Source organism: Nylanderia fulva, unplaced genomic scaffold, assembly GCF_048542155.1.
Source record: "Nylanderia fulva isolate GAGA-0341 unplaced genomic scaffold, ASM4854215v1 Scaffold714, whole genome shotgun sequence".
NCBI classification, from domain to species: Eukaryota; Metazoa; Arthropoda; class Insecta; order Hymenoptera; family Formicidae; genus Nylanderia; species Nylanderia fulva.
Genome location: NW_028190824.1, coordinates 33,819 through 49,033, shown reverse-complemented (window position 1 = coordinate 49,033; position 15,215 = coordinate 33,819). Strand labels below are relative to the sequence as shown.

At 28.0% G+C, this 15,215-nt stretch overlaps 1 protein-coding gene and 1 long non-coding RNA gene across 4 annotated transcripts; both read right to left on the bottom strand.

The window, feature by feature from the left end:
• Positions 1-787: 787 nt before the first annotated feature.
• LOC146720311 (electron transfer flavoprotein-ubiquinone oxidoreductase, mitochondrial-like) lies at positions 788-4,469 on the bottom strand. The gene is made up of 7 exons (XM_085488789.1): positions 4,312-4,469; positions 3,150-3,257; positions 2,700-3,048; positions 2,305-2,611; positions 1,981-2,222; positions 1,496-1,890; positions 788-1,387 (listed from the first exon to the last, which is right to left on the bottom strand). The coding sequence occupies exons 1-7, from the start codon at positions 4,340-4,342 to the stop codon at positions 1,152-1,154; spliced, it is 1,668 nt and encodes a 555-aa protein (XP_085344915.1). The 5' UTR covers positions 4,343-4,469; the 3' UTR covers positions 788-1,151.
• A 5,553-nt stretch (positions 4,470-10,022) lies between these two features.
• Positions 10,023-12,926, bottom strand: LOC114935160 (uncharacterized). Of its 3 annotated transcripts, none has more exons than XR_003820440.2 (4): positions 12,853-12,926; positions 11,628-12,723; positions 10,778-10,879; positions 10,023-10,451 (listed from the first exon to the last, which is right to left on the bottom strand). It is a non-coding gene; the product is annotated as an uncharacterized LOC114935160 (long non-coding RNA). The 3 variants fall into 3 exon arrangements; XR_014926130.1 differs by lacking the exon at positions 10,023-10,451 and adding an exon at positions 10,586-10,689 and having other exon boundaries at positions 10,764-10,879; XR_003820441.2 differs by lacking the exon at positions 10,023-10,451 and adding an exon at positions 10,586-10,689.
• Between the last annotated feature and the right edge of the window lie 2,289 nt (positions 12,927-15,215).

Genomic DNA, 15,215 nt, shown 5'->3' with positions numbered 1-15,215 from the left:
TTGAGAGCTAAATATATTCATTACAAATATAATAGATTTGAATGTTTACCCCAGAATATTTTAATAATAATAGATCTTATAATAGATTTCGAGTTACTTTGTTCTCCTGAAGATATAACAAATATTATGTATCTACATATGTTCGGAGAAAAATGTAAAACAATTATTTTTAAAAACTACCTAAAAATTTTTTGTCTATTATATTTTAAATAATGAAATGAAATATAAAAGTAGTTAAATCCACGTAAAATTACGTGGAACAAATTTCGCAATGTTGCAAATCTATTTTTTCGTCATTAACGTGTTGAATGTTTCCATTTACAATAAGCTAAGCTTTTTAAATATTCTCGATTAAAAATTGATTTCAATATATTAATAAGCGTTTTTAGCAATTTCATGCGGAACAAATATTTATGTTGTATTAAATATATTTAATTCAAATTATGCACAACCAAATAAAAAGAGATAACCGTGAAAGAATTTATATTTAGTAATTAAAAAATTATTAATATAATTATTAATTGCTTGCTCTTAAAAATATAAACATTTTTTAAAACTATTTTCTCAATTAATATTTCCTTCAAAAATTATGATACTGCAAAATTATTAGCTTCTGAATATCTTGGTATTCAAAAGAAAATTAAATATGCTTCTGAATTCATAAACAGTTCATTAAAAATAGATGTTAGATAAATGGAATAATTAGAAAAATATAAATATGATATTTTTCTATTATTTATCCATTTTTTTCAATAAATACTTTTTCGCGAAATAAAGTCCGCATTAAATGTATCCGTACGAAAAAAATCAACTTTTATCACTAAAGCTTATTCAATCAACAAAATAGTTTATATCGTCTTCGTTTTAATATTTATTTTGTTATTGTTTTTATTTTGCAGAAGCTTTTTTAGCTCGATTTGGCTTCTTTTGATATGTTTCGTAAATGTAAAAATTAATATAAACTTGTAACATCTATAAAGTTTTTTAATTTAATCATTCGCATTAAAATAATGTGTCAAAAGATTAAAAATGTATCTAATATATTCTGCAGTGCATAGGTAATGTTAATGGCATGCATTCTACTAATATATTTACCAACTATTTCTACTGACTTTTCTACTGATTTAATTAAAATAATATAATCACATGCATTAAATTGACTTACCAGCAGGACAAAATCGGCCTTCCGGACCAGCAAATTTAGCTAGATTCCTTTTCACTGGAATAGTATCATCCATCAAAGTTAAATGGGCTGGTTGATCAGCTTCGTGATTCGTACCGGTTAGAGCCACTGATGACAGAAGATCAAAAGACACTTTATTATCCGGTTTAGGATATTCTATAGGCGTCGATTCAGCTGCAGATTTCAACTTTTGATAATCAGGTCCTGCAAACATAATAAATAGAAAACATTTTAAAATATAATTTGAAATTTGGCATTTACGATATTTTCCAAGAAATTTTTTTAAATATCTTTGCTAAAATTTCTGTTTACCTCCATGAGAAAAAGTCCACGGTTCTCTTCCGCCCACTAACATGGATATTCCTGAATACATCAAGCCACCATAAAGTCCAAGAGAAGTGTGGAAGCTAGGTCTCATGTTTCTCACGGCTTTCAGTTCTTTATAAATCCAACTACTTTTTATTTTATCTGTATATGTTTTTGGTTCTAAGCCTTTCGTCGGTGAGGTATTAATTTCCGCATCTATAATCGCTTCGACAACACTTTCCGCAGCCAACATACCACTTTTCATAGCATTATGAGTTCCTTTAATTTTGGGTACATTTAGAAAACCTGCTGTACATCCAATAAGGCAACCACCAAGAAATTGAAGTTTTGGAATAGATTGGAATCCACCCTCTCCTAATGCTCTAGCTCCATAAGCTATTCTATAATTAAGAAACACAAATATAAGAATATAAGAAGAGTATAAAAATAATGCAAGTAATCAAAATAAATTTCTTATTACAAATAATAACCTTTTTCCTCCTTCAAATGTGGGCCTAATGCTAGGATGTTGTTTAAATCTCTGAAACTCTTTGAATGGAGATAGATAGGGATTGGTATAATCCAATCCTATAACAAAGCCTACAGCAACTAAAGGTGTTTCTTCATTTAGATGATATAAAAATGATCCACCATATGTATTTCTATCAAGTGGCCAGCCAACTGTATGTTCAACTGCTCCAGGTTTATGTTTGCTTGGCTCTATCTCCCAAACCTGCCAAATATATGTTTTGTTTTATAATAATATATATTTTTACAATTTTTCAAATTCTGAGACACAACTATATAATAATTACCTCTTTTAATCCAATGCCATATGTCTGTGGCTCGCAATCTTTCCTAAGATTCAATTTCTTCGATAACTGTTTTGTCAAATGACCATGACAGCCTTCTGCAAATATGGTACATTTTGCATGAAGTTCCATGCCCCGTTCGAATGTATCTTTGGGTGAGCCATCTTTAGCAATACCAACATCATTTGTAGCCACTCCTTTGACAGATCCATCTTCATGATATAAAACTTCTGACCCAGCATAACCAGGATATATTTCTACACCAGCAGCTTCTGCTTGTTCACCAAGCCATGCCACAACATGCCCTAATCTGTATATAAATACATAAATTTTACAATTAAAAATATATTCATCACTTATTAATCCTTTTCTTTACAATAATAATAAATTTTGTTCACCTTACTATATAATTTCCATGATTATACATTGGCATTCCTTTAAAAATAGGTATAGATATTCTTTTCTTTTCTGTAAGAAATGCAAATTTGTCTTCCGTAACAGGAGTATTTAATGGTGCACCCAATTCTTTCCAACTTGGAAAAAGCTCGTTCAAGGCAATTGGATCCAAACAGGCACCACTAAGAATATGTCCTCCGATTGTAGATGCTTTTTCAACAAGAGTAACTCTTAGTTCCTTGCCATGCTTCTCTGCTAATCTACGAGCCTGAATAGCTGCCGATAATCCACCTGGACCGCCACCAACAATTAGAATGTCGGTTTCATCCACAAACCTTTCCATATTTACATCTAGCAAATAAAATATATATATATTTTCTCTCTCTCTCTCTCTCTCTCTCTTTTTCTCTTAATATTTTCTAATTATTTTTAGAAATAAAAAAAAAATATACCTTTCCATCTTGAATCTTGCTCCCTGGGCACTACTGTGTAATGAGTCGTGATTTGAGGATATTTGGCATCCGAATAAGCTCTCTGGAAAATCCTTTGTAGTCTCTGTACTGTCAAAAAAAAAACAATCAAGCTTAAACTAAATGTATTCAAGCATATTATTTTATTATGTCTTAATAATAAATACATATTTAAGTATTTATATTGACAATTGCAAAATAATTCATTGTAAAAAAAAATAGATATGTATTTTTTATTATATTAAAGACATAGACAAGGCAAAGAATGTATAATATATTCGAATATTTCAAAAAGTTATACATTTCCAAAATTTTTCCGTTAGATTTCTGTACATTTGCACAGTCACTACTGATATATTGATCATGAACCTAGTAAAATTTCGTATTTTTGCAAACAACTGTTTTTCTGTTTGTTTTATGCAATAATAATCTGATATATATATAAATCGTCTTTTGTTATTTCAAATATTTACTTGCAAAAAACCCAAAAATTAAATCGATTTATTTGTCCTGACGCGCGCGAATTAATCAATTACATTTGTTTTTACACACTCTTTCTTTTAACACGAAAACAAAAAATAAAATAAAACTTCTCGTGCTCTACAATACAAGAAAAAAGAAATTAAAGTATAGTAAAGTGTAGATACAATTAAAACAAAAATGATGCGAGGGCAAAGTACATTCGTGTTTACCTATCACGTAATGCAAGATAAATTACATTCGCGATTATAACGATTAAAAATAAAAAAAGGAACGAAAAATTACATTGTTCATTGCATATCAGAAATGCAATTAAAGTCAATATATTTATGTTGTAAATGATATACAAATTTATTAACGAGAAATGTACGAATATTATTCGGCGCTCACAAAATTAATAAAAATGTTTACATATGATTACGTACGTACGATACGTAATCTTTCTTAAACAATTTCATGTGTGTAACATATAATATTCAATTAATTATTAATATGTTTCATTAAGATAATCTTTCCAGTCGTTATCTCGTTCGAGTAAATAAATAATTGCTCTTTTATTCCAAAAGTCAGAGGGAACCCTAACCCTAATAAACAGCTGATCGAATATTGTATATATAAAGTTTAGGCGTTACCGAAAGAATTTGAATAAAACATTAACACTTACTATTTCCGGACGCGTTGAATACGAGAGCCATGATCGCGCACAGGTGCTGTAATCAACGACACAATTAATAAAAACAAAATAAATCACAATCAGAGAGAAACCGGAGAACGGCCCCCGAGATTCAACGGTCGCGTCTATTAGTACGCCCCCTGACAAAGTAGACATAAACTACGTTGTGACGCTCGGTAAAAAGCACGGTAAATGGTTCGATTCCGTGATATGGTTCATGTCTGAACTATTCAGCTAAGAACCAACTCAGCAAACACCAATATATATAATTGTTACATTGCTATAATAAAACGGAATGTAACAGGTAATATAATGTGTACGTTACATGTAACATCCATGTTAGTTGTAATTTCCCACTCATAGATGCAACATTTTAATATAACATATATTACATCCCATACAGCACAGATTATTGCAAATATATTGCAGCAACGTTGCAATGTTGCAAGTTGCAATGCAACATTATAAAGACATTGCAGAGATATAAGTGCACAAAATTCCAGCACACTTGTAGCAACATGACATTAATATTTCGGAAATATTGCATGTAATCCAAATTCTATAATTTATATATTGTAATATATATGAATTAACTACAACGTATTTTCATTAATGATTTATTTACATTTATATACCTGTATATGCAACATTAGTTTATGGTTGCAATAACAATACATTATTGCAAACTCATAACATATTGCAATATTGTTGTAATATTTTGTTGCAATCTTCCAAAAAGCGGACATTTTAACATTGCTGCAATTCAACAGCAATGATGTAGCAACATTTTGAGTGAATTTGCAATATTGCAATATTGCGGTGAAAGATTGTTGTAATGTTTTTGCAATCTTTCGGTGCTGTATGGGATTGTAGTTATATTGTAATTATATACCAAATAGCACATTGATGTATATTGATAAGTCAGTGCTATCTTGGGATATAATGGCAATATAACTACAATGTAATATATGTAATATTAAAAATGTTACATCTATGAGTGGGAAATTACAACTAATAACATATACGTTACATGTAACATGCTTAAGTATATAACATTTATATACTGTATGTGTTTGCTGGAAAGTTGAGAATAGAACAGCTGAGTCAGACAAGGACCAACGATCCATCGCTCTGGCTTTGTCTCACCTCACCGATTTTTATGCAAATGCATGTTTAATGCAAATAATACAAATATTTAACATATCTGTGATATATATGTAGAAATAATTCGATTTTTTATAATCATATTTTGTAAGAGAATGTTTTAATTTATTGTGTTCACAATTAATATGATATTATATTTGTTCAAAAATCGAACGTTTAAAACCTGTAAGTAAAAGCATTAGACAATTCATGCAAAATTCATGCATCATATTATCATGCTGCATATTATAGAAATATATTATATAGAAGTATATTATAATCAAATAGCGCTCGGCCGCAAGGGTATACGCGGTTATCCCGCGCCACCAAAATATATAAACAAAACAGCTGTACTAATAACAAAAATGAGATATTGGTCGAAACCACCCAGCAAACACCGATATATAATTATGTTACATTGCTATAATAAAACGGAATATAACAGGTAATATAACGTGTGGGTTACATGTAACATCCATGTTAGTTGTAATTTCCCACTCATAAATATAACATTTTAATATAACATATATTACATTGTAGTTATATTGTAATTATATACCAAATAGCACATTGATGTATTGATAAGTCGCAGTGCTATCTTGGGATATAATGACAATATAACTATACAATGTAATATATGTATAATATTAAAAATGTTACATCTATGAGTGGGAAATTACAACTAACATATACGTTACATGTAACATGCTTGAGTATATAACATTTATATACTGTGTTTGCTGGGCAGCACATGAACGGCGAGCGAACGTTTCGTGAACGAACTTTCGTTTGGAGCATGCGTAATCATGCACTTGCCAAACCAATCAAACGTCACCGGCATCGTCGCCGTCGTCGAGATCGTTTTCATAACGGTTATTAATATAACGTTTTCTAGACAAAAAAAATAATATAAAATCGTTCTAATGTGTTATACAAAAATATGTTTTTATAAACTTACAGCAGTTCGGGACCTCTTCTCTCGTCAAGCGTTGAAGACGAACTGAAACTGATCATCACAATCGCACGCACACACACACGCGCATCGTTTTTTATTCGCACAGGATTCGCGAACCGTTCGGCGAGATCAGAAAAACGCGGCAAAGAAACACTTCAACGTAATCCATACGTAAACATACATAATATCTGACATATTTTATTAAAAAAAACAAAGAATATATATATATATTTGTTTCATATATCATATCAATATATATTATATATTGATATAAATAAGTAAATCAATTTTATAAACTCACCACTATTGCGTAACCATAAATCATGTCTCGCACCCGTTTGTAATGGAAATCGAAATAAACGTTTTCCATCTTTTGTCCTAATATTTGTGCAATTTAAATACACACATTTATCGTAAAACCGGTGTTTACTCGACATTGTAAAATAAAAATAATAATTAGCACCAACACCAAAAAAAAAGAAAATTAAAAAATGCGAAATTAAAGAAAACAGGACACTAACAAATAAACAACTAACACTAAAATAATCTTAATTAAAAAACTAATTATAGTTAAAATTAATATGAAAGAAACAAATATACTAAACACGCGTACACAACACGTAAAATTTATTTATTTCAAGGAAAAACAGCGTAAAGCGATCTCTATCGTATTATAACTCTGAGCGTATTATGCGATGCAATCTGTGGCACAGCGAGTGGACTGATTGTCGTATACAGATTGCAAGAAACATTTGAACTAAAAAAAATTGAATATCTAAATTATGTGTGTGGGCGTTTGCATAATAATTAAATTCCTTGCAGAATTAAAAAATAATTTATTTTGTTCCATTACAAAAAAAATTATAAAATAATGATATATTGATTATTACACATTTATACACATAATAACTTATTTGAAAAAAGTGAAAAAAAAATCTGAAAAAGGCAGGGGTTTGAACTTGAAATGTCCACGATTTCAGCTCGTCATCTTAGTTGCTCGGCTACGCATGCTACTTGACGTTCTTTTATACCGGCATGATACATTAGGCATGGAAACTTTAAATAATTGTACATTATTGCACGTTGACATTGCACTTCATATTAATAGAAGCGGCGATAAATATTAAATATAATATAATATATATTAAAAATTACATTCCAAAATCCAGGTGGTCGAACAATTAATCGTTCTTTTTATTTTAATTAAAATAAGATTTATATATTTCATTACACATATACATATATATATATATTTTAATAATTATATTTTAGTTTTTATACAAATTATATAAATACATATATATATATATATATATATATATATATATATATATATATATAAAGAGAAAAGATCGCACATATACAGAATGAATACGTGATACTGTGTTAACACGAAAATTATGGGCGTAGCACGGACTCGCACCAAATACAAACTTTATCGACCCTGCCAGAAAATGGGTGTGCAGTTAGTTCCGATATTAAAAACGGGTGCGAGGGGCGCTTCAAGCAGTCCCGTAAAAACGGTAACAGCCAAAACGCCGTCCTGGCCGCTCTCATCTTTCTCTCTGGCCGGAGATATCTGCGGATCATCTCATTTGTCACTTAAACGTTCTGAGATTATTCGGAGATAATTGAGTATCGTTTACTCAAATATTAAAATATATAAAATATTAAAAAATATAAAAATAATAATAATACAGATTTAAATAATATAAACACAATATTAGTTGAGTAGAAACATTAATTTTTTATAAAACTTTTATTACTATTTATTATTAATTTAATTTTTATTTAAAAATGTACATTTTAAAATACTTTTAATGTATTTAATAATTATAATTTATCTAATCATTTATTTCTAAACTATATTCTTCAAGAGATATTTCAGTCGATTTTGGAAATGGAACATCCTCTGTTTAAGAAACCCTAACTAAAACATATTGACAGCACTAATAAAAATTAATAATAAAAAGACAGTTGCACATCTATTTTACTAAAAGAATTGAATTATTTGATAAAAATATTATGCAATTGTTTTTTATTAATAGCCAACTGGATTACATATATGCGTGTGCGTGCGTGCGTACGTGCGTGCGTGCGTGCGTGTGTGTGTGTGTGTGTGTGTGTTAAAAAAACATTGCACTATTATTCATGTTTAATATTATACATATAAATTATTTACAAAATATATACTCGCTTCGTGCAATTTAAGTAAACGTACTCGAAACGCCATCTGTGCGAAGAGAACTAATAACAGTGCGTGATACTCGCTCGGTACGGTCGTTCGGTATATCTCGATACGTTCGATCAGGGTTGAACGTGCATAAGGTATACGTTCAAGAATCATTCTTTTAGCGCTTTAAGCGTATTTATCAGCGTTTTTCCGAACGAATTTATCTCATCATTCGGTATTTCATGACATAAATTCTATATAAAGCAATTTTTCGTTGTAAAAAATAATCTAATTTATTTTTAGTTACAAAATAATTATCTAACCTGTGATTGATTAAAATCTAGCCCATACAGCACAGATTATTGCAATTATATTGCAGCAACGTTGCAATGTTGCAAGTTGCAATGCAACATTATAAAGACATTGCAGAAATATAGGTGCACAAAATTCCAGCACACTTGTAGCAACATGACATTAATATTTCGGAAATATTGCATGTAATCCAAATTCTATAATTTATATATTGTAATATATATAAATTAACTACAACGTATTTTTATTAATGATATTTATTTACATGTATATACCTGTATATGCAACATTAGATTATGGTTGCAATAACAATGCATTATTGCAAATTCATAACATTGCAATATTGTTGTAATATTTTGTTGCAATCTTCCAAAAAGCGGACATTTTAACATTGCTGCAATTCAACAGCAATGATGTAGCAACATTTTGCAGTGAATTTGCAATATTGCGGTAAAAGATTGTTGTAATGTTTTTGCAATCTATCGGTGCTGTATGGGAGTTTTTGATGTATTTGCGAGTATTCTGTTACAATATAAACATAAAGCAACAGTTTTATTATCCTCCAGATAGACATATATTTCAGCAGATTGCCTGCATAATGACAAAATTTTAAAATTGAAAATGCTTGCATAAACATATTGAAAGATGCGTCCTTATATATGACATGAGTATTATCAGCAAGTGATAGGATCATCATCTAATGCTATAAAAATTGCAAAAATATGTTGCTTATTTTGTCAGAAATATATAATTGCAGTTGTGCGTTTATAGTATATAGTGAAACATATTGATATTTTATGAAATATACAATAAATATATATATTAACAATAATAGATGACATCATAACCCATACAGCACCGATAGATTGCAAAAACATTACAACAATCTTTCACTGCAATATTGCAATATTGCAAATTCACTGCAAAATGTTGCTACATCATTGCTGTTGAATTGCAGCAATGTTAAAATGTCCGCTTTTTGGAAGATTGCAACAAAATATTACAACAATATTGCAATGTTATGAGTTTGCAATAATGCATTGTTATTGCAACCATAAACTAATGTTGCATATACAGGTATATAAATGTAAATAAATCATTAATGAAAATACGTTGTAGTTAAATGTTATCTATATTTTTGTTTATTGCAATGTAATCACAAATAAATATAATCACAGTCGATTATATATAATCACAAATAAATATTAATCACAGTTGATTATATAATCATAAATATAATCACAATCGATTAATCGAAACTTAAAGATAATTTTAAATTTGGCGTATGGGCTAGCATTAATTGCCCACTAGCTATAAAGAAACTTAAAGATAGTAACGACGTAGAGTTTGAACCATAAACTATATAATTCCAAACATAACATTTGAGCCTTAAAACATAGTTTGTTTTCAGTTAAGAGAACTTAAAAATAAAGATAAGGAATTATGTTAAAACAAATAAAGTAAATCATTGAACATAAAAAAAACTTAGAAAGAGCATTATAAATATTATAAACTTAACGAGGCTGATTTTCCTTTTCTGTTAAGGATCTGTAAAAATAAAATAATATTAAAATTCATATACTTACATAAAAAAAAATAAATTAATGATTTGTGTAGATAATCCTGCTAGATCAATATTAGTTTGATCTTCAATAATTCTCCTAATATGACGTTTTGAAACAGATATTTTACCTTTTAATATATTAGACATATTATACATTTAAGTTTAAGCTTGTCAGTACAAATACAAATTTTTTAAAATAAATTACATATTTTTTAGTTATATCTGTAAATGTAATATATAATTCAAATAATTCAATAATTATTAATTAAAGATGAGAGGAAATAAATCCTACATACATAAGAATGCTTACCTATTAATGAAATGCTAATATATACATATATCAAAAGTATGTACGTATTACTCAAGATATTATACGTAGAATCCTCCTTGCCAAAATGTTTAGTAATATTCTCTGAAACAATATAGTAAAAATATTTTAATATAAAAACAGATTAATTTGCCTATATTTATTTGTATATAATGTGTTGTTTATACTATTACACATAATACAAAAACATATGCTTATTCTAGAGACAAAATCACATATATCCTCTCAAAATTTCAACTTGATTAGAACAGTAATAATTATATTTATCTATTATGTGCCTTTATATATTTTCTTATTTCAATATTTCTTGCTTTCTTTCTGGTTTTCTATTTCACAATATACAAATACATATTATCTGCAATGCGACAAATGTATATGCACAGTGCGAACTGTATAAATAGTTGAAACACTCATCACAAGTAAGAAATGATAATATAAAATATACACACATAAAGCACTAGCTACAGATTTATATATATTATATTACTTTTTATGTATTATAATTATTTATTTTAACTGCTGCCTATATTTACCTCTAAAGTATCTATAGTTTCATATTACTGTATCATAGAGATATGTACATATATCCCATAGCAAAATAGAAAATTAAATAAAGCAAAAATATTCACTTAAAAAATATACGAAGATATATCATAAATAAATATATAGTTTTTACTTTCCCAATCAGTCTCAGTCTCCTTGAGGTTATAGAGGTTATAGGTTCTTATTAACTTTGGGACAAGTAATTCTCTTTTATAATTACGAAATATAGATTTTTAACTTTATAGTATATCGTTATAATTAAACATAGTATTATCAAAAAAATGCTTACCTTTTCCTTTACACAGCAAAACAAGTCAATGCGAGTTACTGTACACGTGATAACCACGAGTTGCAACGGTCTACGTCTACTACGTAGCGAAGCCGGCGCCTACTATACACGCACACATGTATTGCGCAGAGCGTTCGGCGCAGAAATTTAAGCCAATGATTTAATAAAATTATTGATTATCGTTAACATCTTTTATTGTACAATGTTGCAAAAAATTATTTTATTACAGTATTATACCCAGCAAATACCAAGTTACAGTTATATAATTGTTAGTTGTAATTTTCCACTCAACAATATAATTGTTATAATTATACACGTATTATATTTTTGAGTGGGAAATTACAACTAACAATTATATAGCTGTAATTTGGTGTTTGCTGGGTACATGTATATATATTACAATATATAAATTATAGAATTTGGATTACATGCAATATTTCCGAAATATTAATGTCATGTTGCTACAAGTGTGCTGGAATTTTGTGCACCTATATCTCTGCAATGTCTTTATAATGTTGCATTGCAACTTGCAACATTGCAACGTTGCTGCAATATAATTGCAATAATCTGTGCTGTATGGGAATGCACAATTAAAATTTATTTGTAATTTTATGCTGTTCTAATTGCATTACAAAGTATACATAAATTAATATGTTCGCTATGTTCAGCATACTTGTCTATCTGGGCCTTTTTAATTTTTTTTAAATTTTCTTTGTCCCAATAACAATGTTGCGGTCTCTCACCATAATTCATAAATAATTGTTTTTTTTAATACAATTTTAATAGTGTCAAAGTTAATGGCATCAAGTGATTGAAGCAATAAGATTTGTCGCTCGTAATTCAGCACCAACAATTTTGTAATATTTGAATCAGTTCAACTACAAAACATTTACTGCTCAAACGCTCAACTTTTAATTCTGTCGCACTGCTATCCTTTTCATGTACAAAAATTATCGCTGTTTAGTTCAGCGACAAAAGTTAATTGTTAAGTGATCATTTTTGTCGCTCGAACAATCGGTTTCAGCGGCTCCTTTATTTAATCAAAGATATGCACCTGCATCGGCTGCAATAATTATTGCGGCTTATGTAGCGCTATCTGTAAGTTTTATACATAAACATTACATGTATATATTACATGTCAAAAACTTATTTACGTACAATACATAGTATAATACGTCATGTCAAATTATATATTTCACGTATTATAATCAATATAACCTTATACCTATCTAACCCACAGATTAATAGACAGATCGCCAAAGGTCTGGATGAAGGAGAGACCAGCATTTCTCACTGATTTCAGCGCCATATCGTAGTAGTGGTCAATGCAGTAACTATTAATACGTTCCCAAGATAAGAGCGTCTCATGCTCATGAACTCGTCCGGCGGCATGTACGAGATTTATCTTTTCGTAGCGTTCGCGTATTTCGGAAAGGACAGAATTTTATGATGTTATAAATAAATAAATAAATAAATAAATAAAATATTAACCTGATCTATTATAATTATTTTTTAATAAATGTTTCATTATTATTATCATCTAAGTCTAAGTCGTTTAATTAATTTTTAGTTTTTTAATAATTAATTTAATTTATTCTAATCATTTTAATATGTGAAAAATACTAATACGTATACGTTTTATAATGAATTAATATATTTCGAGAGTCGAATTATATATTTTTAATAATATAAAAGTGTTCAAAAATTATATTTAACTTTTAATTTTAATTATTTTTAGCAAAGAGTTCCGAAATCTCTTACACACATAATAGGGATTTTGTTCATCCATATAATTCGCAATTAAGTATATATGTTAATTATTAATTTTAATAAAATACAAAATTAAAATTAAAGGTCAAATATAATTTTTGAACATAAATATATTTAATTCGTTATAAAACGTATACCCGTGATAGTATTTTTCTCGTACAAAAATAACTAGAACAAATTAAATTACTCATAAAAAAATAAAAAAATAATTAAATAATTTATATTATATATGATAATAATAAAACATTTTATAAAAAAACAGATTCAATAAATATAAGTATATATATAACATGTACTTATATTTATTGAATCTGTTTTTTAATAAAATGTTTTATAAGCTTAGAAAACTTGACTTTGACGTAACTTTTATTTTTACTAAGCAAATTTTATTTCATTATTTCACGACGGTTTGACGTAATAAAATGTTTTATTATTATTATATAAAATATAAGTTTAAATTCTTTAATTAATTTTTAATCTTTTATAATTAATTTAATTTACTCTAATTATTTTTGTACGAGAAAAATACTATCATAGGTATACGTTTTATAATTAATTTAATATATTTGTGTTTAAAAATTATATTTGACCTTTAATTTTAATTTTTATTTTATTAAAATTAATAATTAACATATATACTTAATTGCGAATTATATGGATGAAAAAAAATCCCCATTATGTGTGTAAGAGATTTCGAAACTATTTGCTATAAAATAATTAAAATTAAAAGTTAAATATAATTTTTGAACACTTTTATATTATTAAGAATATATAATTTGGTTCCCGAAATATATTAATTCATTATAAAACGTATACGTGATATTATTTTTCTCATATAAAAAGGACTAGAATAAATTAAATTAATTATTAAAAAACTAAAAAGTAATTAAACGACTTAGACTTAGATGATAATAATAATGAAACATTTTATTAAAAAAAGATTCAATAATTAGTAGGTCAGGTTATAATTTTTTATTTATTTATTTATAACATTATGAGCTATTAAGCTCATCATCTCGTTCGCTCTCTGTCTTGCTTTCATTCGGCAAGTCACAAACGATATATGATACTCGTATGTTCCTACTTCAACTCTCGAGAATCTGAAACAAACGAAACTCGTGTCCAATATACAGGGTGTCCGGTAACTAACAGACCAATGATTACAAATGGATTCTTTGGTCAATTTGGGAACGATTTTTCCTCAGCAAAAATGTCGAAAAAGGTCATCATTTTTTACAACTTTCCAATCTTTGTCATTATGTATCTTTATAACTAAGCCTTAAATTAAAATTTTATTATAGTAAACTCTACCTGAAATTAACTGAAGAATGTAATTATGTTAGACTTTTAACTCCAAAACGTTTAGTTTTCAAAAAACCTATTTTTTTCAATCGCTTATAACTCGAAAATTATTGACTTCTCAACATTTTTGCTAAGGAAAAATCGTCTCCAAATTAGCCAGAGAATCCGCCCTTAATCATTGGTCCGTTAGTTACCGGACACCTTGTATATATTATATAAAAGTGTATAGCACGTCAGAAGCTTGTGAGCTTACAGCGATAAGTAAAAACAATTGCGTATTTATTTCATTGCGTTTATCTGTTTAAACGCGCGCTTTAATTTTTCCAACGTTTTTGCCTGTTTATATTTTAAAGGTCCTCTCTTCTAAAAATCTTGTTTTAAAGATCCTCTCCGCGAGCAAAATTCGAAAACATAAATTATTTAAATTTAATAAGGAAAACAATTAGATATTTAAAGACAAGGCTCGTGTGATATTATAAAAATAAGATTTAGAAAGACAGGGCCAACTATAACGAG